The sequence below is a fragment of the Rhinopithecus bieti genome, unplaced genomic scaffold (assembly GCF_001698545.2).
Source record: "Rhinopithecus bieti isolate Rb0 unplaced genomic scaffold, ASM169854v2 scaffold_12127, whole genome shotgun sequence".
NCBI classification, from domain to species: domain Eukaryota; kingdom Metazoa; phylum Chordata; class Mammalia; order Primates; family Cercopithecidae; genus Rhinopithecus; species Rhinopithecus bieti.
In genome coordinates this window covers 154897-181561 of record NW_016806992.1, presented here as the reverse complement: position 1 = coordinate 181561, position 26665 = coordinate 154897, and the positions used below count along the sequence as shown (strand labels likewise).

At 40.7% G+C, this 26665-nt stretch overlaps 1 protein-coding gene across 5 annotated transcripts in view; it reads left to right on the top strand.

Annotated features, from left to right (window-relative positions):
* LOC108534356 (protein Hook homolog 3-like) overlaps window positions 1–26644 on the top strand; it is a 149724-nt gene extending 123080 nt beyond the window's left edge. For all 5 annotated transcript variants that reach the window (XM_017879662.1, XM_017879661.1, XM_017879663.1 and 2 more), the window contains 7 exons: window positions 3380–3494; window positions 8875–8979; window positions 11086–11212; window positions 17797–17945; window positions 23979–24041; window positions 25568–25739; window positions 26017–26644. In XM_017879662.1, coding sequence (XP_017735151.1) covers window positions 3380–3494; window positions 8875–8979; window positions 11086–11212; window positions 17797–17945; window positions 23979–24041; window positions 25568–25739; window positions 26017–26139 — 854 coding nt within the window. In that variant the 3' untranslated portion in view covers window positions 26140–26644. The remainder of the gene's footprint in view (window positions 1–3379; window positions 3495–8874; window positions 8980–11085; window positions 11213–17796; window positions 17946–23978; window positions 24042–25567; window positions 25740–26016) is intronic.
* The last annotated feature ends 21 nt before the right edge of the window (window positions 26645–26665 follow it).

Here is a 26665-nt window from a genome sequence, read left to right as displayed (position 1 = left end):
TTTTTTTTGAGACGGAGTCTCGCTCTGTCGCCCAGGCTGGAGTGCAGTGGCCGGATCTTGGCTCACTGCAAGCTCTGTCTCCCGGGTTAACGCCATTCTCCTGCCTCAGCCTCCCCAGTAGCTGGGACTACAGGTGCCCGCCACCTCGCCCGGCTAGTTTTTTTGTATTTTTTAGTAGAGACGGGGTTTTACCGGGTTAGCCAGGATGATCTCGATCTCCTGACCTCATGATCCGCCCGTCTCGGCCTCCCAAAGTGCTGGGATTACAGGCGTGAGCCACCGCGCCCGGCCTGTTTAGCCATTTTGGAAAGCAGTTTGGTATATCTGTTAAAACTGGAAAATGCACTTACCTTACAGCCTAGCAGTGTTGCTTCTAATTTAATATTCTGGGTTCATTCTGGCACATGGCATGAGAAGATATGCACAGGAGGTTAAACAGATGGGAGAATATTTGTGAGAGAACTTTCTAGAGCTGGAATTACTGGGTCAAAGAGGATGTAAATTTTAATGATTTGTTGTAGAAGTTTTTATACTAGTTTACACTATCTTTAATAATGTATGAGTGAAAAATGCAAAGCCCAGACTTTGGAGCCAGACCATCTGGTTCAAATTCTAACTTCATATTTTACTGACTGTGTAATCTTGGACAAGTTATTTAACTCCTATGTGCCTTTGTTTCCACCTGTGTAAAATGAGGATCTTGATAGTAACTGTAGATGTAGTAAATTATTCACATAAAATAATAGAATACTTTCTGGCTCATAGTAAGCACTATATATGTTAGCTACTATAATTTGCAGCGTTTTTTTGAAAAAGCAAGATACTGGAAGCTATGTCCATCTTTTGGAGAAATGGATAAAATGTATCATTGTCATACAGTTGAATACTATATGACCATTAAGAGGATTTAGATCTATTATAACATGAACAGATCTCAGAAACAATAAAAAAGTCAAAGTTTTAGAAACTTTGAGCATGACAATATGTTGTTTATATTTTTTTTGTTGTTGTTGTGATGGAGTTTCACTCTCGTTGCCCAGGCTAGAGTGCAGTGGCGCAATCTTGGCTCACTGCAACCTCCGCCTCCCGGGTTCAAGTGATTCTCCTGCCTCAGCCTCCTGAGTAGCTACACCACGCCTGGCTAGTTTTGCATTTTTAGCTGAAACGGGGTTTCTCCATGTTGGTTAGGCTGGTCTTGAACTCCCGACCTCAGGTGATCCGCCCACCTCGGCCTCCCAGAATGCTGGGATTACAGATGTGAGCCATCGCACCTGGTCTGTTGTTTATAATTTTTGAATTAAAAGAATAATATTGTTTCATTTTACCTTTTACATTGAATTGGATTTTGGTTGTTTACCTAGGAACCTGAGGCTTTGGAGCTATCCCAGCCTGATAGCCTCCCAGTTTATTTTATCAGTGTGCATATGTATATGTGTATGTTTTATGTGTGTGTGTGTGCACGTGTGAAATAATGTATTTTATATATATACATCATATACTAGTTAACATGTTATCGTTTTGTTTTAAATTTAAATTATTTGGAAACTTGGTTCTTTTTGTTTTTTGAGACAGAGTTTCGCTCTCGTTGCCCAGGCTGGAGTACAATGGTGTGATCTTGCCTCACTGCAACCTCTCTCTCCCAGGTTCAGTTGATTCTCATGCCTCAGCCTCCCGAGTAGCTGGGATTACAGGCACGTGCCACCACACCTGGCTAATTTTTGTATTTTTAGTAGAGATGGGGTTTCACCGTGTTGGTCAGGCTGGTCTCGAGCTTCTGACCTCAAGTGATGTGCCCACTTTGGCCTCCTAGAGTGCTGAGATTACAGGCCTGTGCCACTACTCAAATTCAACTTTTTAAATATAGTGATTAGAACTAGGTAACCTTTGTATAACTCAGAATTTTGTGAAGAGGAGTAATTGCTCATATTCTTGTCCGATACTTTCACTTTCAGTATTATAGGTTAAAAGGAAAAACTGTTTCTCTGTAGTCAAAATATTTCGACACCAAATGTTTGGATTTTTCACATGAAGCAATTTTCTGTAGACACCAACTAGTTGCCCTACAATTTAATTCAGTTCTGACATTACCCAGACAGACCCCACAGGCCAAGGGATCAGTGCTGCAACATCCATCCCACTTGAGATGCCATTGGAAGTAGTGGGTCCTCACATTATCCACATCTAATATTCTACTTGGCTGTAAATGACCTCTTCCTGTTTTTTTCTGTTCAGAGACAGGCTGTCACTATGTTACCCAGCCTGGTCTCAAACTCTTGGGCTCAAGCAGTCCTCTTGCCTCAGCCTCTCGAATAGCTGAGATTACAGGTGCAGACCATCATACCCGGCAGTTCCTTATTTTTTTTTTTTTTTTTGAGACAGTGTTGCACTGTCACCCAGGCTGGGTGCTTGCGATCATGGCTCACTGCAGCCTTGACCTCCCAGGCTCAAGCGATCCTCCTACCTCCGCCTCCTGAGTAGCTGTGACTGCAGGCGTGGATCACCACACCTGATTAATTTCTATACTTTTTTGTAGAGGCAGGGTTTCACTATGTTGCCCAGGCTGATTTCAAACTGCTGGGTTCAAGCGATCTGCCTGCCTCTCAGTCTTTTGTTTGTTTTTTATGTAACCCAGTGCTCCCAATAAATATCCTTGGATACTTGCACACATATGGGAGTATATTTGTGAGAGAACTTTCTAGAGCTGGAATTACTGGGTCAAAGAGGATGTAAATTTTAATGATTTGTTGTAGAAGTTTTTATACTAGTTTACACTATCTTTAATAATGTATGAGTGAAAAATGCAAAGCCCAGAATGATGGGATCTTGTTTGCATAAAAAATGAAGGATGGAATTAGGCTCTATACTTGTAGATGCATAGAATATATTTGGAAGGATACACTAGAATGAGTTAATAATGGTTGCTTCTAGGGAGGAGGATTGGAAATTTAGTGGAATGGAAATCTAGTGTGAACCTTTTTGTACTGTTCGAGTTTTCTGCCTTTGGGTGGGCGTATTTTCAGTTAAAATCTGATCAAAATAAAATGTCAGAAAAACAGCTATATGAATATATTTGAATATATGCACCCCTAATTTTCCTTTTATACATAAGGTCTATGGGAGATTTGGAATCTGGCATTAACTCATATGCACACACATAAGCAGTAAGCATACGGTTATACATAAATAGCCCATGCTTTTTGTGGCTGTGACACTAGGGCATTATCAGGGTGGGGCCACAGCCCCTTGACTCTTTATTTTGCTTGTTGGTATAAATGATACACAGGCAAATAAAATATCTTTATAGGTATAGTGACATTATACATTATAGTGCTAATTTTAAGTAAGATGGTCCTAATGTAGTTGTGTGCTCTATCTCTAGTTAGAGATGTTTATGATTACTTCCGAGCTGTCCTGCAGCGTGATGAAAGAAGTGAACGAGCTTTTAAGCTAACCCGGGATGCTATTGAGTTAAATGCAGCCAATTATACAGTGTGGTAAGTAATACACATCATCAGTATTCCCTGCTTAAATGTTTTACTTCAAGTGGCGTTTCTTTTTTTAAACTGCACTTTTCTTTTTTTAAACTGTACTTTAATTTTTTTAAACTGTACTTTATTTTTTTTTTGAAGGGGGGATGCAGTTTCACTTTTGTTGCCAGGCTGGAGTACAATTGGTGCGATCTTGGCTCACTGCATCCTCTGCCTCCTGGGTTCAAGTGAATCTCCTGCCTCAGCCTTCTGAGTAACTGGGATTACAGGTGCCCACCACCACGCCCGGCTAATTTTTTTTGTATTTTTAGTAGAGACACGGTTTCACCATGTTAGCCAAGCTGGTCTTGAAATCCTGCCCTCAGGTAATCCACTCCCCGCAGCCTCCTAAAGTGTTTGGATTACAGGTGTGAGCCACTGCGCCTGGCCTTTAATTTTTATCAAAATAGCAATTCGCGTATGGGTTTAAAAGTCAAGCTGCATGAAAAGTAGCGATCTCCAGTCCATTCCCTCCCACTGCCAGTCCCACTCTGCAGAGGTGGTAACTCTTAGGGATTTTTTTCTTAAATTAACCTCCATATTCTAGATAATTTGCTTAATTGTTTTTATTTTTTTCATTTCATTTTATTTTATCTTATTTTTTATTTTTATTTTTGAGATGGAGTCTTGCTTTGTCACACAGGCTGCAGTGCAACGGCGTGATCTCGGCTCACTGCAACTTGCGCCTCAAGGGTTCAACCGATTCTCTTGCCTCAGCCTCCCCAGTAGCTGGGATTACAGGCATCAAGGGTTCAACCGATTCTCCTGCCTCAGCCTCCCCAGTAGCTGGGATTACAGGCACACACCACCATGCCCTGCTAATTTTTGTATTTTTAGTAGAGACGGGGTTTCACCATGTTGGTCAGGCTGGCCTCCATGTCCTGACCTTGTGATCCGCCCAGCTGAGCCTTCCAAAGTGCTGGGATTACAGACGTGAACTGCTGTGCCTGGCTTATTTTTTTCCTTTAAAACATTATTCCTTCTGTGAAAGATAGTTCGTTCTCCACTACCCTCCCTACATCACAAATGAGCGCTCAGTTTATGTCCATGCTGACACACTATTTTTTTTTTCTTGAGACGGAGTTTCACTCTTTTTGTCCAGGTTGGAGTGCAATGGTGCAATCTCAGCTCACTGCAACCTCTGCCTTCCAGGTTCAATCGATTCTCCTGCCTCAGCCTCCCGGGTATCTGGGATTACAGCCATGCGTCCCCACACCCGTCTGATTTTGTATTTTTAGTAGAGATGGGGTTTCACCATGTTGCTCAGACTGGTCTCGACCTTCCGACTTCAGGTGATCCCACCCGCTTCATCCTCCCAAAGTGTTGGGATTACAGGCATGAGCCACTGTGCCCGGCTGCTGACCCACATTTAATAGTGTAATTACATTCCCTCTGTCATTTTTGTTTTCTTTGTACCAATAAGTAATTTGTCTTCCAGATGCTCTGATAATGTGAAGTGTCATTTTTCTATTGAACACAGGTCATCCTTCAGTTCCATTTTTCTCTTCACCAATTGGATACTACATACCTGGTCTTCAGCTCATTTGTGTGTTAGATCCCCTGTGTCCTAGATCCCATACCTTTCTCTTTCTTGATTCACTTTCTCATTTTATAGAGCATATCATTGAATAGAAGGATGGAAAATAATTTTGAGATTTATACAATTAAAATCATTAGTCTCCCTTCAACTTTAGTAATAAAATTCTAGATTGGACATTATTTTCACTCAGCATTTTAAAACTCTTTTTCTGTTTCTCTTAGCTTCTTTTCAGCTTGAGAAGATTATCATCCTTTTGTTTAAAACTTTTCTTTTTCTCTTTATGTTCTGGGGATTCTTCTGTGTTCTTCTGATAATTTCTTCTCTTTCCTCTGTTTTCTTTTTCTGGAATGCCTTTTAGTTCTATGTTGTATCTCCTGAATTTTTTTTTTTTTTTTTTTTGAGATGGAGTCTCGATCTGTCGCCCAGGCTGGAGTTCAGTGGCGCGTTCTTGGCTCACTGCAAGGTCTGCCTCCCAGGTTCACGCCATTCTCCTGCCTCAGCCTTCCGAGTAGCTGGGACTACAGGCACTTGCCACCATGCCCAGCTAATTTTGTTTTTGTATTTTTAGTAGAGACGGAGTTTCACTGTGTTAGCCAGGATGGTCTCGATCTCCTGACCTCGTGATACGCCCACCTCAGCCTCCCAAAGTGCTGGGATTACAGGCGTGAGCCACCGCGCCCGGCCTTCTCCTTCATTTGTTTATGTTTTTGTTTACTTTTGAGATATGTCATCAATTTTATTTTCTAACTTGTATGGATTTTTAAAGATTCTGCATACATTTTAATTTGGGGAGCTGTTTTTTTGTTCTCTGAATTTTTTTTTTTAAATAGCATCGTGTGTGTGTGTTTTGTTTTTTTAATTTCATGGATGTGAGATCTTTTCATCTCTTTTGTTCTCTTTCACATAAATATTTTCTCAGTGGTTGGTAATTTTTGACTTTCTCTTTATGCCTATGAGAGAGACTGGAAAAATCCTGATTGGAAGCCTTGTATGTGGCAGGATTTATCAGTTGGAGGGCTTCACTGTGAAGTTACTGAGTGGGGTATGTGGCTGTGTTGTAGTGAAATTTCACTTGTCAGTATTTAAGTCTTTTGGACAGTGTGTCTCTCAAAGAGTATTAAGTGGTTTATTGCCTCAGGAATGTACATTTGACTGCCACAGTTCTGAGGGGTTAGGCAGGGAAAGATGGTAGGAGAGTCTCACTGTTTAGGATATCAACTTTTTGCTTTTTTGCAAATCTTATCCTGTTGCAATTTGAAATAGAAACTTTTTTTTTCCTAAGTTTGTATATCAACATTTTAAATGTCCTTATTTCCACCCTTTAACTCACCCTGCCTTCCAGTGTGCCTTGTAACCCATTCTGCTTCAGATTTTTCCAGAGAATAAAGTCACTTGTCTCCTGCCCAAGACAGGATGTCACTTCTGCTCAGGGTAGTGGGAACGGTCTTGGCCACCAAGGACTCTTTCTATAGACTTTCCACTGCTTTTAGTCCCACCTTTGACCCCCAGTTTTGGAAATATGTCATACCTCTGACTTCTGGAATTTTCTTAAAGTCTTATTCTATTTTTTAGTCAGTTAAATCTTGTCTGTCTGCTTACACTTCCCATAGTGTCGTTGACCTCTTCCAGTTGCCGTGGTGTCTTTGTCCCTGATTCTCTTTGTTCTTGTGGGTTTATTCCTTTGTTGTCATTTTACAGGGGTTTTATTAGGGAATGAGAATAAACTTGTTTACTTAATCTACCCTGTTTAACTTGAATCCTCAGTGTGTTTCATCATTTTTGGAACTTAGATTACACTTAAAGATTTCCTGCGAGTTTATTGCTGTTTTGAAAGAAGCAGTATACCTGGAATCAATTACCGATAAAAGCCAAGGGCTTGTATTTACATGCTCTGGGAAGTCTACTTTTTTTTTTTTTGAATAATAATGGGGAGAAATACTGTTGTCTCTCCTGTTTAGCGTTTTATTTTATTTCTATTAATTTTTTTGAGATGGAGTCTCATGCTGTTGCCCATTGGAGTACAGTGACATGATCTTGGCTCACTGCAACCTCCGCCTCCTGGGTTCAAGCAATTCTCGTGCCACAGTGTCGCGAATAGCTGGAATTACAGGTGTCTTGACACCACACCCAGCTAATTTTTGTATTTTTGTTTGTTCGTTTGTTTGTTTTTTGAGACGGAGTCTCGCTCTGTCACCCAGGCTGGAGTGCAGTGGTGTAATCATAACTCACTACAACCTCTGACTCCCGGGTTCAAGCGAGTCTCCTGCCTCAGTCTCCCGAGTAGCTGGGACTACAGGCGCATGCCACCAAGCCCAGCTAATTTTTTTGTGTTTTTAGTAGAGATGGGGTTTCACCATGTTAGCCAGGATGGTCTCAATCTCCTGACCTCGTGATCTGCCCACCTCGGCCTCCCAAAGTGCTGGGATTACAGGCTAATTTTTGTAGTTTTAGTAGAGATGGGGTTTTTCCATGTTAGCCAGGTTGGTCTCAAACTCCTGACCTTGAGTGATCTGCTGCCTCGGCCTCCCAAAGTGAGCAGTTCATTTTAAAAGCTAATAAAATTAGGTCCTGGAATGTCTCTTACTATATATTGAGTTAAAAATTTTGAAGTAAAACTAGACCAGAACTAACAACGTCTTTAGGAAAATTATTTGCTGGTGGTGGTGGTGGTTAAACCCCACCTATGGGGAATTTAAAGACAAACTTGTTTCATTTACAAGTAGCATTTTTGTGGTTGTTCTAAAAGTAAATATTTTGTTAATGTTTATAATAGAATTAATTCATTATATGGATAATGTATCTACACGAACAAGGTATACTGTATAGGGAAAGAAATGTCTTTGATTCTCACGTTATAGAACACTGGTGACCAGAGTAGTACCTGAATATAATTTTAGTTGGTTGTCTGTCATTATTTAAGAATAAGAAATTTACTTTTCTTCCATCTCATACTTGTTACCTTTCACTAATTTTTTCTTTTTGAGACGGAGTTTCGCTCTTGTTGCCCAGTCTGGAGTGCAATGGCATGATCTTGGCTCACCGCAGCCTCTGCCTCCTGGATTCAAGTGATTCTCCTGCCTCAGCCTCCCAGGTAGCTGGGATTACAGGCACGCGCCACCTCGCCAGCTAATTTTGTATTTTTAGTAGAGACGAGGTTTCTCCATGTCGGTTAGGCTGGTCTCAAACTCCTGACCGCAGGTGATCCGCCTCTCAAAGTGCTGGGGTTACAGGCATGAGCCACAGCGCCCGGCCACCTTTCACTATTTTTGCTAAAAGGGCTTGATTTCTTCCAGTGACCAGATAGTCGTATGAATTTGGACACTCACAAGCAGTTAAATTGTTAAATTATACAGAGTATGTCTGTATAATTTTTTTTTCTTTTTTTGGGGTGGAATCTCCCTCTGTCGCCCAGGCTAGAGTGCAATGGCGTGATCTTGGCTCACTGCAACCTCTGCCTCCTGGGTTCAAGCGATTCTCCTGCTTCAGCCTCCCCGAGCAGCTGGGACTACAGGCGTGCACCACCATGCCCAGCTAATTTTTTTTTGTATTTTTAGTAGAGAAGAGGTTTCACCACATTGGCAAGGATGGTCTTGAACTCGACCTCATGTGATCTGCACACCTCGGCCTCCCAAAGTGCTGAGATTACAGGCATGAGCCACTACGCCTGGCCTATATAATTGTTAAATTATACAGATTACCTGACAAAAATTTGTCTAACTCTGTTGCTGACTTGTAGCTGTATTTGACATTGTTATTAGGCAACTTCTGTGGAATAATGCGACTTTGGATGTTTTATGTTTGCCCTAGGCATTTCCGGAGAGTTCTCTTAAAGTCACTTCAGAAGGATCTACATGAGGAAATGAACTACATCACTGCAATAATTGAGGAGCAGCCCAAAAACTATCAAGTTTGGTAAGTTTGGAGTCTTGACGTGTCTCCCAGGCTGGAGTGCAGTGGCGTAATCTCGGCTCACTGCAGCCTCTGCCTCCCAGGTTCAAGTGATTCTTCAGCTTCAGCCTCCTGGGTAGCTGGGATTACAGGCGCATGCCACCACACCTGGCTAATTTTGTATTTTTAGTAGAGATGGGGTTTTGCCATGTTGGCCAGGCTGGTCTCGAACTTCTGACCTCAGGTGATCTGCCAGCCTCAGCCTCCCAAAGTGCTGGGATTACAGGTGTGAGCCGTTGTGCCTGGCCTAGAACTTTATTTAAAAACTACCACTGTAGCCAGGTGCAGTGGCTCATGCCTGTAATCCCAGCAGTTTGGGAGGCTGAGGTGAGTGAATCACTTTAATTCAGGAGTTCAAGACCAGCCTGGCCAACATGGTGAATCCCTGTCTCTACTAAAAATACAAAAATTTAACCAGGTGTGGTGGCACGCTTGTAATCCCTGCTACTCAGGAGGCTGAGTCAGGAGAACCACTTTAACCCGGGAGGTGGAGGTTGCAGTGAGCTGACATCGCACCACTACACTCCAGCCTGGGTGACTGAGTGAGACTCTGTCTGAAAAAAAATAAAAAAATAAAAAATTTAAAACTAAAACTTTACCATTGTAGCCTCTTGATTACAAGATTGTTGTATTTCTAAGAAATTACATTATAAAATAATTGGTTTAATGAGAAAAGAGATTAAATGGAGAGTTTCAGACCCTCACTAAAGTTATCTGCCCTGTGGAATTAAGGAGCTTTTATGTAAAAATCTGTAGCTATAACATTCCGACATCACAGGCATTAGTATTTGATTACATCGCGTTTTTGCTAAAGAGAAATTGTCTTTTCTGGATACTGCAGACACTGTCATTAGCACTTCATCACCTACTGTTATGTAAAACACAAAACCACTCAAAGTAGCTGCTACAGAAAGCCCAGCTGTTTTTAAATTGTTGTACATTTCTAATTGTCCATTCTGTTTGTTTTATAACCAATACAGGTGATGCAAATTATGTATCCCAGTTAACTAATCACTTTTATTAACTTCTAACTATGAAAACTTATGCTATAACATAAAGCCCTGTAATTCCTTAAATCGGAGAACATCAGCATGGACTTTTTCTTCCTCAGTTTGATATCCTGGAGGATCTGATTCTTAGCTTTCTAAATTACTGAACTCACCAGCAACCTGGAAAAATAAAATGCAGGTAGTGTTCACTGACTTGGAGGAATTCTAAAATAAATTTGGAAACCTTCTGTCTAGGCTTTTGTTTTTGGTAGTATCTTGTGTTAATCTGCAAGATGAATTTTTAAATTTTCCAGGCATGTAGAAGAGTCATTAAGCATTAAATCCTTCCTTTTTTCCTATTGTTCTGCTCACTTTTAGTTGAATGAATGTTATACTCTAATAGATTTTTTAAAGATCCATGTTATTGAGAGATAGTTCACTTACCATACAATTCCCTCATTCAGTGTTTTTTAGTATGTATACAGATCTGTACAACCATTACCATAGTGAATTTTAGAATATTTTCACTAATAGATTTTTATAAATATTTCAGCCAAAGAAAAAAATGGAACCCAATATAAAATAAGCCTTAAGTGTTTTCCTAGTACAGAAACTCCTCTGTTGACAGCTTGCAACTTGTCATAGCTACTTGCCGGTGTAGCAGTGAATTCAGTTCTGCCCACTAATTTGTAGACTGAGAAGCTGCTTGTTTGGTGACACTTTGCACTTAGGGAAAATTGATAGATGTGTGTTAAGTAGAGGAACTTATGTATTTGATAAAATAATAGCACATTTTATCTTGTCTCTCATTATGCAATCCAGTAATGTTTCTGAATTTTTTGACACAATTTCATGGTTGTCGAAAGATACTACCGGATGTAGTTTGAGATAAACTATCTGATTTTTTTTCTATTTTGTGTGTGTGTGTGTGTGTGTGTGTGTTCCTTTTCTCTCCAGTAGAGTGTTGAGAATTAGAGATGAATTTTTGTTTGTTGCTTGTCAGTTATAACATGTGCTGCTGATGTTTTAGTTCTTGGGTAAATTAACACAAAACTTCTCTCCCTTCTTCTCTGGGCTTTAGGCATCATAGGCGAGTATTAGTGGAATGGCTAAGAGATCCATCTCAGGAGCTTGAATTTATTGCTGATATTCTTAATCAGGATGCAAAGAATTATCATGCCTGGCAGCATCGACAATGGGTTATTCAGGTATTGCCTTTCTTGTATTGTACAGTGTTTGTCAGATTTTTATTTTTTTAACTGAACTAAATTACTCTTAAAGTCTGTTTGTGCCGGGTGTGGTGGCTCACGCCTGTAATCCCAGCACTTTGGGAGGCGGAGGCGGGTGGATCACAAGGTCAGGAGATCGAGACCATCCTGGCTAACGAGGTGGAAACCCTGTCTCTACTAAAAATACAAAAAATTAGCCGGGCGTGGTGGCGAGCGACTGTAGTCCCAGCTACTCGGGAGGCTGAGGCAGGAGAATGGCGTGAACCCGGGAGGCGGAGGTTGCAGTGAGCTAAGATGGCTACTGCACTCCAGCCTGGGCGACAGAGCGAGACTCTGTCTCAAAAAAAAAAAAAAAAAAAAGTCTGTTTGCAAACCAAGGCACACACATATGTAGATCATTGCACACAATGTATAATAATTAAAAATTATTGGCCATGTTTGGTGCTTCATGTCTGTGATCCCAGTACTTTGGGAGGCCGAGGCAGGAGGATTGAGTGAGGCCAGGAGTTTGAGATCAGCCTGGGCAACAAAGTGAGACCTCCGTCTTTACAAAAAGTAGAAAACTTAGCCAGGCATGGTGGCACACACCTGTAGTTGCAGCTGCTTGGGAGGCTGGGGCAGGAGGATTGCTTGAGCCCAAGAATTCGAGGTTGCAGTGAGCTATGATTATACCACTGCACTGTACCCTCGGCAACAGAGTGAGACCCCATCTTTTTTAAAAAAAAAAAAAGGGAAGAATTATTAAGATAATTAAAACCTGACATCCTTCATGTTAGCTAATCTTAATAATCTCTTTGGATATGGTACATTTTTAGTATTTTTTAGATTGAATTTGTATCATATTTGCCAACAAATTGAATATAAAAGTAGCATATTTTACTACAGATGTATTATTTTAACTAACAGGCATATATAATATACATTAAGTGTTTTTCATATATAAACTTTGGAATATGATTTTACAGTAACTTAAGTATTTTATTTCTACCCACATGTCAAAAGTTTTCTGCTAAATCCTGAATAGAATAATCGTAACTCCCACTCTGGGAATTTTCTTTATTTTAAACAGTTCTAGTATTGTTTCCTTTGAATTTTTTCCAGGAATTGCTACTTTCTGCACTATTCGTTAGACCAAGGGCATTTCACCAAATATTTAAAACTTGAAAATGTTTAAACTTTTCCAAATTTGATTAAAGGGATAATGTATTCTAAAGGTATTCAATATTTTTACTTATTTCTGAAAAACTTAATCACATAAAGGCATACATTTTACACATACAGCTCTCTCCATCTACCACAGTAGATTAAGACATAGAACATAACCAGTATTTTTGAAAAGCTCCCTTAACTGACACTACTGAAATTATCATAAAAGGTTCCTATGAGAAAGGATTCCAGAATATCCCTTAATTGTGTTGTAGCTTATGCATTTCTATTTATTTTATAAATAAAGTGTACATAATTGTCTTGTTTTCATATTTGATATATTACGGTTTTATATGTTTCCAACATAACTTTTAAAAGGTAATGATTTCAACTATAATGAATTCTGAAAACTGAACAGAGAATCTGTTCTATACATTTTAATATGCGAAATAAAAAGGAAATAACTTGTCCCAAGTGGGACATATATACATCCTTTTTTTTTTTTTTTTTTTTGGGAGGACGGAGTCTCACTCTGTTGCCCAAGGCTGGAGTGATGACCGGATTCTCACTCACTGCAAGCTCCGGCTCCCGGGGTTGACGCGGATTCTCCTGGACCTCAGCCTCCTGAGTATGCTGGGACTACAGACGCCCGCCACCTCGCCCGTAGTTTTTTTGTATTTTTCAGTAGGAGACGGGTTTCACCATGTTAGCCAGGATGGTCTCGATCTCCTGACCTTGTGATCCGCCCCCATCTCGGTCTCCCAAAGTGCTGGGATTACAGGCTTGGCCACCGCGCCCGGCCTATACTCCTTTAGTTCATGTGAGTTACTTAACCTGGCAGGGGGAGATGTCATGATCACTAGGTTGGTTTCCCAGGAAAGCATATTCGTTGCACTCCGGGAATGTGCCGACCCCTGCAATTGCCCCAAATGTGGAAAGTCAACTGCATAATTTGTGATGGGGCGATTGTGTGGCCTTTCTTCTGGTCTTCACGGAGTTTAAAACAGGTTTTCTCTGTTATTTTATTAAAAAAATAAAAAAAAAAAGCTGGGTGCGGTGGCTCATGCCTGTAATCCCAGCAACTTTGGGAGGCCGAGACGGGCAGATTCACGCGTCAGGAGATCGAGACCATCCTGGCTAATATGGTGAAACCCTGTCTCTACTAAAAATACAAAAATATTAGCTGGGTGTAGTGGCAGGCGCCTCCTGTAGTCCCAGGCTACTCGGGAAGCTGAGGCAGGAGAATGCTTGTGGTGAACCTGGGAGATGGAGCTTGCAGTGAGCTGAGATAGTGCCACTGCACTCCAGCCTACCCGGACAGAGGGAGACCCTGTCTCCAAAAAAAAAAAAAAAAATTATATATATATATGCTGGTGTGGTGTTGTGTGTGTCATGTGGTTCTCAACAGGGGACTTTTTTGGTTGTTAGAACTTGGGGCATGTTTTACTCTTTGGCATCTATTGAGTAGAGGGGCCAGGATGCTGCTAAACATCCCAAAATGCACAGGCGTTCCCCACAAAGCAAAGAATTATCCAGCCCATACTTCCCAGTAGGTGTCCAAAGCCAAGGAACATGGTTTGTTTCTATATGGAAAGTTGTTTGATCAATATTTCAATTATTTTCTTTTTTTTTTTTTTTTTTTTTTTTTTTATTATACTTTAAGTTCTTAGGGGTACATGTGCATAACGTGGCAGGTTGTTACATTATGTATACTTATGCCATGTTTGGTGCTGCCTGCACCCATCAACTCGTCAGCACCCATCAATTCATCATTTATGATCTTGCTATAACTCCCAATGCAAGCCCTCCCTCCTTCCCCCCTCCCCCTCCCTATGGATAGGCTCCTCAGTGCGTGATGTTCCCCTTCCCGAGTCCAAGTGATCTCATTGTTCAGTTCCCACCTATGAGTGAGAACATGCGGTGTTTGGTTTTCTATTTCAATTATTTTCAATGAGGATTTAATGAGTTCAGCATAGTCTTTGATAACCTAAAATGGGACTATGAGATGGTTGTTTAAAAAATATTTCATGACATATATATATTAAAAAGTGGTAAAATTTTAGTTTTAAACGTTAGTTTTAAACATGAATTATAAACATTCATGGCCTGTATGTCATTGGCATTGACTGTACTAGAGCCGCTTAAGTGAAGGAGTGGAGGACCCTTCTTTGTCCCCAACTGATCACAGATTGGATGTATTTTACTGTATTTCATGTATGTCTCATTTATATAAAATACAGTAAAAATCAATTACTTTATAAATGAGGCTGGGTGCAGTGGCTCATGCCTGTAATCCCAACACTTTGGGAGGCCCAGGCAAGTGGATTCCGTGAGGCCAGGGGTACAAGACCAGCCTGGCAACATGGCAAAACCCCGACTCTACAAAAAATACAAAAAAATTAGACGAGCGTAGTGGCGCATGCTTGTGTTCGCAGCTACTCAGGAGGCTGAGGCAGGAGAATCACTTGAGCCTAAGAGGTCGAGGCTATGGTGAGCTATGCTCATGCCACTGCACTCCAGCCTGGGTGACAAAATGAGACCCTGTCTCAAAAGAAAACAAAATTAAAAGTGAAATACAGGCACACACACACAGTACCACTCACCAGTCAAAAGAAGTGAATGATCCATACAGGCAACAACTTGGATGGATCTCAAGGGTATGATCTTTAGTGGAAAGGGAATTCTCAGGTTTCATACTGTATGGCTCCATTGAGATAATATCCTTGAAACAGCAAAATTATAGATGTAGAGAACAGATCAGAGGTTGCCAGGGTGAGGGAAAAGGGGGTACAGCTATAAAGGTAGGGGTAGCATGAGGCAGTTTCTGTGTGCTGAGAATCTTGATTGTGGTGGTTATACTATACATGAGATAAAATTGTGTAGAGTTATATTCTACCCCCATCCCCCACCTGTACCACGTACACACAAGTGAGTACATGTAAGATCTGAACAAGGTGAGCGGTTCCATTAACACTAATGTACAGATGTCATTTTCTGGTTTTGGAATTGCACTTTAGTTAGTAAGATGTTTACCGTTTGGGGAAGCTAAATGAATGGTATACAGGGCACTGTGTTATATTTGTAACTTCCATGAATCTGAAAACAAACAGAAACACGTGTATAGTAGACCCTACTCCCTGTTTTTCATTATTAGACTCAACAGACGTAAAATTGTTACATTGATACAGAAGCTTGTAGATGTTTACTCTCTTTCTATACTTAACATGCTGGAGACTGAGAACAGTGGGAGGACACCAGTCAGTGCCCACCCTAGGCACTGGTTCCTGAACTTGACTAGGAACTTTCACAAAAATGTAGTTTCCTTAACGCGTTTATTTTTATGATCACCTGTAAAATCGGGGACTATCATAGGAGATTTTTACTTTTTTGCTGTTACCAAATAAGAAGACTCCATTATCTTTTTCAAAGTGAATGTCCCCTACTTTCAAAGTATTTGTAAGTTTTATCATTCTCCTCTTTTACATTATCTTTATTGGTTCTCTTCCCCCATGATTTTTTTTTTTATTAAGGCAGCTTTATAATATAAAAAATTTGTATTGGCCAGGTGTAGTGACTCATGCCTGTAATCCCAGCACTTTGGGAGGCTGAGGTGGGCAGATTGCTTGAGTTGAGGAGTTCAAGACCAGCCTGGCTTAGTTGGGCGCTGTGGCTGACGCCTGTAATCCCAGCATGTTGGGAGGCCGAGGCGGGCAGATCACGAGGTCAGGAGATAGAGACCGTCCTGGCTAACACGGTGAAACCCCGTCTCTACTAAAAATATAAAAATTAGCCAGGCATGGTGGCAGGTGCTGGTAGTCCCAGCTACTTGGGAGGCTGAGGCAGGAGAATGACGTGAACCCGGGAGGCGGAGGTTGCAGTGAGCCGAGATAGCGCCACTGCACTCCATCCTGGGTGACAGAGTGAGACTCTGTCTCAAAAAAAAACAAAAAAGACCAGCCTGACCAACATGGTAAAACCTGGTCTCTACGAAAACTACAAAAATTAGGCAGTTATGTTGGTGCACGCCTGTAGTCCCAGCTATTTGAGGGACTGAGGCAAGAATGTCACTTTAGCCCAGGAGACGGAGGTTACAGTGAGCTGAGACTATGCCACTGCACTCCAGCCTGGGTGACCAAGTGAGACGCTGACTCAATAAAAATAATAGAAATTTATATCTTTGTCCAATTGTGTATATTTCTTTCTTTTTTTTTTTTTGAGACAGGGTCTCTTTCTGTTGCCCAGAGTGCAGTGGTGTGATCATAGCTCACTGCAGCCTTAAACTCCTAGGCTCAAGTGATCCTCTTCAGCCTCCTGAGTAGCTGGGATCTAGGCATGTGCCACCATGCCCAACTAATTTTTTTATTTTATTTTGTTATTTTATTAATAAAATATTGGGCGTGCCACCACACCCAGCTAATTTTTGTATTTTTAGTAGAGACGGGGTTTCACCGTGTTAGCCAGGTTGGTCTCAAACTCCTGACCTCAGGTGATCCGCCCACTTTGACCTCCCAAAGTGCTGGGATTACAAACGTGAGCCACCATGCCTGGCCTGTCTTTATTATTTTTCCAGATGAGGTCTTGTTATGTTGCCTCAGCTGGTCTCGAACTCCTGGCCTCAAGTGACCTTTCTGCCTCAGCCTCCTGAAGCAGTGGGATTGCCCATGAGAGCCACCACTCCTGACCATGTATGCTTCTCTCCATGTATTTTAATGTAATTTTATCATATATGTGCACTTTTGAATGCTACCCTTTTACTTAATTTTCATTTTTGAATGCTGCCCTTTTACTTTGATTATTAATATCGGCCAGGCATGGTGGCTTAACCCTATAATCCCAGCACTTTAGGAGCCTGAGGTGGGTGGATCACCTGAGGTTGGGAGTTCGAGACCAGCCTGACCAACATGGAGAAACCCCATCTCTACTAAAAATACAAAATTAGCCAGGCGTGGAGGTACATGCCTGTAATCCCAGCTACTTGGGAGGCTGAGGCAGGAGAATAGCTTGAACCCAGGAGGTGGAGGTTGCAGTGAGCGGAGATCACGCCATTGCACTCCAGCCTGGGCAACAAGAGTGAAACTCCGTCTCAAAAAAAAAAAAAGATATATTAATATCAAGTCACATCAAATTTATATCTATACTCATTCTCTTACTAGTGAGTTTGGTGGGGTTTTTTTCCCCTCGAAATTTTCTTGGATGTCTTTTTGCCTGCTTTCTGTATGTGTCTTTCCAGGCTCTGTAATCAGTTTCATACTTATATCCCCCTCTATTTCCTTTACTTGCAGCTGTCACTACTTTCTGAATTTGTGATAAATCCTGTGTCCTCAGTTCCATCTTCTTTGTTGTTTTTTTTTTATTTTTATTGTTCATAAATAATGGGACATTTCTGATTGGATGATTTTTCTAAATTTTTCCTTTAGGAATTTAAACTTTGGGAAAATGAGCTGCAGTATGTGGACCAACTTCTCAAAGAGGATGTGAGAAATAACTCTGTCTGGAACCAAAGATACTTCGTAATTTCTAACACCACTGGCTACAATGATCGTGCTGTATTGGAGAGAGAAGTCCAGTTAGTAATCTCCTTTACTTGCTCATTCATTACAAACATGTTTGCATGCCTACCGTGTCTCAGGCACTGGGGATACAGCAGATCAAGATCCTACCTCATGGAACTAAAAGAAAGAGGACAGAGTACTGAGTGAAACATATGATGATAAATTTACAAATAATGTAGCATACCTCTACTTCGTTGTATCTTTAAGTTTCTTGAAATATTGCTACTGGAGATTGAAAAGAAATCTTAATGTTATGAGGTATTGTTTAAGAAGCTTTATTTTAAAACCATCTTATTGAATTCTGTTGCATTTTAGATAATCGTCCCTAGATGCCATGTTACCCTAGTGCAGGGTTTGGGGCCGGATTTTTTTTTGTTTTGTTGCAGGGGCTATCTTGTGTTTTGTAGGATATTTAGCAGCATCCTGGCCTTAAAACAAAATGTTTTCAGACATTGCCAAATGTCCCCCGAGCGGTAAAGTCACCCCCAAGTTGAGAACCAGTATACAAAGAGCTATTATTAGAGCTAGAAATTTCTGAATTGGCATCAATTTCTATATTGTATCCGTAAACATTAGTAGCCACGATTTTTGTGACCTTATTTGTCCATTGTGTGTGAGTGTCTGTTTCATAATTTGAACAGGCTTGTTGTTTTCAGAGCCTGATGAGATGGGAGTCATGATTTGAGTGTAAACATGTGTGAGTGACTGTTGGGTGGAGCTGATTGGTATGGTGCATCTCCTCTCCTCCAAGCTCTTGATGTTGCCTGGATCGAGGCAGCTTGCTCTTCTTTTATCTGCTCTATACAGGATTCTGGTGACTTAAAATCTATAAAAGGCTTTAATCCATGTCTCACCTTAACGTTCTGCTTTGGGCTTATGTCTGGAGCGTGCACTACCCCTCAAGCACACTTTATGTTTTTTTTTCTAGTTCTCTCCTATATAAAGCTCTACAGGCATACCTGGTTTGTTGAGCCTTGCAGATACTATGTTTTTTGTTGTTTTTGTTTTAACAAGTTGAAGGTTTGTGGCAGTCTTGCGTTGAGCATGTCTGTCAGTGCCATTCTTTATCACTGCATGTGTTCACTTTGTGTCTCCGTGTCACATTTTGGTACTCCTCAGTATTTCATATTTTTTTCGTAATCATTATGTCTGTTCCAGTGATCTTTGATCAGTCATCTATTGTAATTGTTTGGGGGTGCCACAAACTGCACCCATATAAAATAACGAATATCACTGTCGCATGTGTTCTGCCATCTCTCTCCCTCACCTCAGGCCTCCCTATTCCCTGAGACACAACAATATTGAAATTAAGCCAATTAACCCTACAATATCCTCTGAGTACTCAAGTGAAAGGAAGAGTTACACCCTCTCACTTTAAATCAAAAGCTATAAATGATTAAGCTTAGTGAGGAACACATGTCAAAAGTTGAGATAGGTCCAAAGCTAGGCCACTTGCACCAAACACCAAACTCATAAGAAGGAGTTCTTGAAGGAAATTAAAAGTGCTGCTCCAGTGAACACATGGACAAAACAGCATTATTGCTGATACGGAGAAAGTTTGAGTGGCCTGGATAAAAGATAAGACCAGCCACAGCATTCCCTTAAGCCAAAGCCTAATCCAGAGAAAGCCCTAATTCTCTTTAATTTGATGAAGGCTGAGAGAAGTGAGGAAGCGGCAGAAGAAAACCTGGATGCTAGCAGAGGCTGGTTCATGAGGTATAAGAAAGAAGCCATCTCCATAGCATGGAAGTGCAAGGTGAAGCAGCAAGTGCTGCTGGAGAAGCTGCAGCGACTTCTCCAGAAGATCCAGCTCAGATCACTGATGAAGGTGGCTGCATGTAAACAGAAGATTTTCAGTGTAGATGAAACAGCCTTCTATTGGAAGAATATGCCATCTAGGACTTTTCACAGCCAGAGAGAAGGCACTGCTTCAAAGCTTCACACAGCTAGCTGAATCTTGTTAGGGTCTAATGCAGCTGGTGACTTTAAGTTGAAACCAGTGCTCTATGACGATTCTGGAAATCCTAGGGCCTTTAAGAATTATGCTGAATCTCCTCTGCCTGTACTCTATAAATGGAACAACAAAGCCTGGATGACAGCACATCTGTTTACAGCATGGTTTACTGAATATTTTAAGCCCTGTTTGAGGTCTATTGTTCAGAAAAATTTCTTTGAAAATATGACTGTTCATTGACAATGGACCTGGTCACCCAAGAGCTCTAATGGAGATGTGCAAGGAGATGCTGTTTTCAAGCCTATGAACACAACATCCGTTGTGAAGCCCATGGATAAAGGAGTCATTTTGATTTTAAAGTCGTACTATTTAAGAAATAAATTTTGTAAGGCTATGAGCTGCCATAGATAGTGATTCCTCCAGTGAATCTGCGGAGTCGATTGAAAACCTTCTGGGAAGAATTTACCATTCTAGATGCTATTAGAAATATTCGTGATTCATAGGAGGAGGTCAAAATACCAACATTAACAGGAGTTTGGAAGAAGTTGATTCCAGCCCTCATGGATGACTTTGAGGGGTTCAAGACTTTAGAGGAAGAAGGAACTGCTGCTGTGGTGGAAACAGCAAGAAACTAGAATTAGAAGTGCAGCCTGAAGATGTGACCGAACTGCTGCATCATGACAATACTTGATCAGATAAGGAGTTGCTTCTTACGGATGAGCAAAATAAGTAGTTTATCAAGATGGAATCTAATCCTGGTAACGACGTTGTGAAATCACATTGTTGAAATGACAACAAAGGATTTTTAATATTGTAAATATTACCTAAACTTAGTTGATAAAGCAGCAGCAGAGTATGTGAGAGGATTGACTCCAGTTTAGAAAAGTTTTACTGTAAAATGCTATCAGACAGCATCACATGCTACAGAGAAATCTTTTATTGTTGTCTTATTTTAAGAAATTGCCACAGCCACCTCATCCTTCCGCACCCAGCACCCTACCCTGATCAGTCAGCAGCCATCAACATGGAGGCCAGACCCTCCACCAGCAGAAAGATTACGACTTGCTGAAGGCTCAGATGATCATTAGCATTTTTTAGCAATAAAGTATTTTTTAATTGAGGTATGTACATTGTTTTTTTAGATATGATGCTATTGCATACTAGACTACAATATAGTGTAAACATAATTTATATGTGCTGGGAAACAGAAAAGTCGTGTGACTTGCTTAATTTTGATAAAATCGCTTTATTGAACCTTCGATATCTGTAAGGTATTCCTGTACTGTTCAATATGGTAGCCACTAGCCACATAACGGCTATTTAAGTTTCAACCAGTATGATTATAAAAAATTAAAAATACAGTTCTTTCATTGCACGTGTCCTATTTCGGACATTCAGTACCCACATGTAGCTAGTGACTACCATATTGGACAGCACATACAAAGAACATTTCCATCATCCCTGGCAGTTTTATTGAACATTATTGGTCTAAAGATTGACAGTAGTTAGTGGTAACAAAGTATTTTAAAAGTTGAATATGAAGAGTTTTCAAAATGCAAACTTTTAGCCTTTTCAGAGGCAGATCACTGGCTTCCTATTGCCAAATAGAAACAGAAATAATAACCCAAGAATCTAAAAGAGCTTCCTATACCTAGGATTTATTTTCCTTTTAAGATGGGTAAAAGAAGTATTTAAAATGTGAAGAGTAGCTGTAGGTATCTAGAATTTATAGTTTGTTAACTTTTTTTTCACTCTAAGCTTACACAGATAGATGTATATAATTATTTTGTCATCTTTTTCCTTTTATTACAAAAGTAATACAGTGTAGTTATGGGGGAAATTGTACTGAATTCTATAAAGTAAAACGTCAAAAGTCTTTTACTGTTCTTCATCCCACATCCCATTTTCCAGAGTGAGCTATAATTGGGTGAATTTTTCCAAACTTTATAAATACACTTGCAAACATTTATTATACACAGTAACCTAATAATAATTATATAGGCATTGCCTTTTCACTTAATGTGTCATGGCCCTTTTTCTAGACTATGAGTGCATAGTCTTCTAGTACTACCAGTAACAGCATTTGTCAAGCATTTACTATATGCTACTAATTCTTTTTTTTTTTTTTGAGACGGAGTCTTGCTCTGTGGCCGGGGCTGGAGTGCAGTGGCCGGATCTCAGCTCACTGCAAGCTCCACCTCCCGGGTTTACGCCATTCTCCTGCCTCAGCCTCCGGAGAGCTGGGACTACAGGCGCCCGCCCCCCCCCCCGGCTAGTTTTTTTTTTTTTTTTTTTTTGTATTTTTAGTAGAGACGGGGTTTCACCGTGTTAGCCAGGATGGTCTCAATCTCCTGACCTCGTGATCCGCCCGTCTCGGCCTCCCAAAGTGCTGGGATTATAGGCTTGAGCCACCGCGCCCGGCCTATATGCTACTAATTCTAACAGCTCTCTGAGACACTTCGTGAAGAACTTGAGGTTCCAGGTAATTCTGTAATTTGCCCAAGAGCACATAATTTATGGGACCAGAATTTGAAGTGAGGTAGCCTGACCTCAGAGTTCATCGGGCTTTTTGTTTGTTTGTTTTCCTAAGAGACAGGGTTTCGCTCTGTCACCCAGGCTCGAGTGCAGTCACGGATCATAGCTCACTGCTGCCTTGAGCTCCTGGGCGCAAGGAATCCTCCCACCTCAGCCTCCGAGTAGCTGGGACTACAGGCATGTGCCACTGCACGCAGCTAATTGTTAAAATTTTTTGTAGAGATGAGGTCTCATTATGTTGCCCAGACTAGTCTTGATCTCCTGGCCTCAGGCAGTCTTCCTGCTTTGATCTCTGAAAGTGCTGGGATTACAGATGTGAGCCACCATGCCCAGCTAAAGTTCATGTTTTAACCATAAAAATAGGTAATGCTTTAGTACACATGTATGTAAATAAAAATTTAGATATTGCCAAGATGAAATTAAGAATCTTAAGTGACCAGCTAAGACCTGCAGGGACATGGTTTCACTAATAATTGGAAACATTAAGTCATGTAAAAGTAGTTGGAAAAATACTTTTATCATGTTGAATGAGTTTATTATTACTCTGTGGGAAAAAAAATTTATAGTAACAGCACTGCAGCAGAACCAAGACTACCAAGCTTGTCAGTGACTTACTCATCTGAGCAATTATGTGGTGAAGCATGTTCTGTGGCTCCCTTGGGATTTGTGGTAATCGAGTCTGAATTACATTTAATCTGTTTAAGGGGAAGACAAAGGTATGGAGCACCCATTTTGACAGGGAATCACATCACAGTTTACTAGTCATCTTGCTTTGAAATATAAGAAATACGTTCTTGTGTTGATTTTTCGTTTTTATTCTTTGTCTATGTAATTTCCATGCCGTTTTTTAATGATAGCTAAAGATTATTGGGACGTAAGTAGAGCTTAGACTGCTTTTCCAAGGTTGCTTTACCAATAAATGGAAAGTCTCCTTCTTTTAGCTGATGTTTTCTTCAAAAGGAAAATCTTCCATATTATTTAAAGGAAATATTTTATGTTACTTTTATTCCTATTGTGAATTGAAGCTTTTAGATTAGTTTTGTGTCCTTCCCTAGAACTGAATTGACAGCTACAGCCTTAAGGTATTCTCTGATTTAAATATGACCTAGAGAGGTGCCACAGTGCACTAAGAGAGATGCTGACACAAGTGAAAGTGTGTTTCCAAAGTTGCGCCACAATCTTAGTAAAACTGTGTCTCGGCTGGGCGCGCTGGCTCACGTCTATAATCCCAGCACTTTGGGAGGCCGAGGCAGGCAGATCACAAGGTCAGGATTTCGAGACCAGCCTGGTCAGTATGGTGAAACCCTGTCTCTACTAAAAATACAAAAATCAGCTGGGTGTGGTGGCGGGAGCCTGTTGTCCCAACTATTGGGGAGGCTGAGGCAGGAGTATGACTTGAACCTGGGAGGCGGAGGTTGCAGTGAACTGAGATTGTGCCACTGCACTCCAGCCTGTGTGACAGAGCAAGACTCCGTTTCAAAAAAAAAAAAAAAGAAAAGCTGCGTCTCATCCTTGCACTGTTCTTTTAAAATTGTATAAATATATTTTTTTCTTGCAGATACGCTCTGGAAATGATTAAACTAGTACCACATAATGAAAGTGCATGGAACTATTTGAAAGGGTAAGAGGTTGTTTTTGCTTTTTTTATACAAAAAATGAAGTGGCTATATAATGCATCATGGAGTATATTCCACAATTAGATTCCAAAAGGATAGTAAAGAATTTTTCATTTTTCTGGACCTAAGAGCAGAAGTGTAAACAGCATTATGGAAACTCTCTGGAAAAGTGCCTTCTGCCCTTCTCTGCACCTCCCAAGTACTTACCAACACCGTTTTCAGAATAATCCACCAGTAAATAATGCCATTTTAATTGTATTTACGATTCCTGTAGTCTTTATATCAAAGAATGGAACATACACACACCCAGGCTCTGGTTGGCTCAGGAACACAGTAAAGCAGGGTAGTTTACAGGTAGATTTTGCCAGTGGGCAGCCAGCCTTTCTGTTTTCATTTCTAGAGATCTCCACCTTCAAGTTAACCTACTCAACTAGAAAAGGTTTCACTTGCCTGGCCACTGTCATAACTAAGCTCCTTGTTGAACATAAGAGGTCTTCAAGGAAACTAGGCTCAAAAGAGCACAAAGTATGGAATCAGTCACCCTTGGAGATGTGTCAGGGGAGGTCCCTATAGTATCTGGAGATCACGAGGGATGAGAAGCCATCTCAAGAGAAGAAGAGGGCTGGGCATGTTAGCTCAAGCCTGTAATCCCAGCACTTTGGGAGGCCAAGGTGGGCGGATCACTTGAGGCTAGCAGGTCGAGACCGGCCTGGCCAACATTGCAAAACCCCATCTCTACTAAAAATACAAAAATTAGTTGAGCTTGTTGGTGCACACCTGTAATCCCAACTGCTTGGGAGGCTGAAGCATAAGAGTTGCTTAAACCCGGAGGCGGAGGTCAGGGTGAGCTGAGATCACACCACTGTGCTCCAGCCTAGGCGACAGAGCGAGACCCTGTCTCAAAGAAAAAAAAGAAACAAGAACATCTCTCCTGGTTTTGCCCTTCACTTTTTAAGATGATTTATTTTGTGTTATACAGTTTAAGTTATAAATGAATACTTTTAAACTTCATTTTTTAAAACTTTTTTTACTTAGCTCTTAATTATCCCTTTTTTTTGGAGACAGGATCTCACTCTGTTGTCCAGGCTGGAGGGTAGTGGCATGATCATGGCCCACTGCAGTCTCGATCTCCTAGGCTCTAGTGATTCTCCCACCTCAGCCTCCCAAGTAGCTGAGACTATAGGTGCCACCACTAGGCATGGCTGATTTTTTAAAAAAATTTAGTAGAGACTAGATCTTGCTATTTTACCCAGGCTGATCTTGAACTCCTGGGTTCAAGTGTTCCATCTGCCTCTGCTTCCCAGAGTGTTGTGATTACAGGCATGAGCCACTGCACCTGGCCAGTTTTTAATTAACTAATGATCTATGATAAGACTCGTGTAATTTAAAAGTTTCATGATAGTTTCAGCCTCATTCATTCAAAATAACTCTCCTTTTCTTGTTTGCGTTTCAGGGTTTATTTTCTCTTGATCTTTCTACTGCTTTTCTTCCTTCACAAAATCAAGTGTTTGTTTTTTGTTGTTGTTTACAGGATTTTGCAGGATCGTGGTCTTTCCAAATACCCTAATCTGTTAAATCAATTACTTGATTTACAACCAAGTCATAGCTCCCCCTACCTAATTGCCTTTCTTGTGGATATCTATGAAGACATGCTAGAAAACCAGTGTGACAATAAGGAAGACATTCTTAATAAAGCATTAGAGGTAAGCTGGTGGGGCTCAGTGCTATCATTTTTGGTATCTGAGAATTGGTCGGCCCAATACCACTAATATCCATGTCCCCTTTCAACATCGTTACTCAGAATTCAGTGCAGGGCTATTTCTGGTTAGGGACAGCATTGACATCACTTGGCAACACAGCCTGTGACTCTTAATAGTGTGTCTCATCTGAACGTGATTTAAGTTAAATTGTATTGGCTCAAAGGCATTTGCCCTTGAGATTGAATTATGTATTACTTTAATTTTTATTTTTCATTTTCAGTTATGTGAAATCCTAGCTAAAGAAAAGGACACTATAAGAAAGGAATATTGGAGATATATTGGAAGATCCCTTCAAAGCAAACACAGCACAGAAAATGAGTCACAAACAAATGTACAGCAGTAACACCATCCAGAAGAACTTGATGGAATGCTTTTATTTTTTATTAAGGGACACTGCAGGAATTTAAAACGAGAGTGGTCCCTCCCTTTGCCTGTGGTGTGAAAGTGCATCACACAGGTATTGCTTTTTAACAAGAACTGATGCTCCTTGGGTGCTGCTGCTACTCAGACTAGCTGTAAGTAATGTGATTCTTCTAAAGCAAAGTCATTGGATGGGAGGAGGAAGAAAAAGTCTCATAAAGGAACTTTTGTAGTCCTGTCAACGTGTAATCTAATCCCTTAGCATCAACTCCTCCCTCAGTGGTACACATATCAAGATTTGTAGCAGTAATAACTGCGGGTCACTTGTATGTAATGGATATGAGGTAGCTGAAGTTTGGTTCAGTAAGCAGGGAATACAGTGGTTCCATCAGAGCTGGTCTGCACACTCACATTATCTTGCTATCACTGTAACCAACTAATGCCAAAAGAATGGTTTTGTAATAAAATTATAGCTGTATCTAAAAACAGTGTCGCAGTAGTTTGATTTT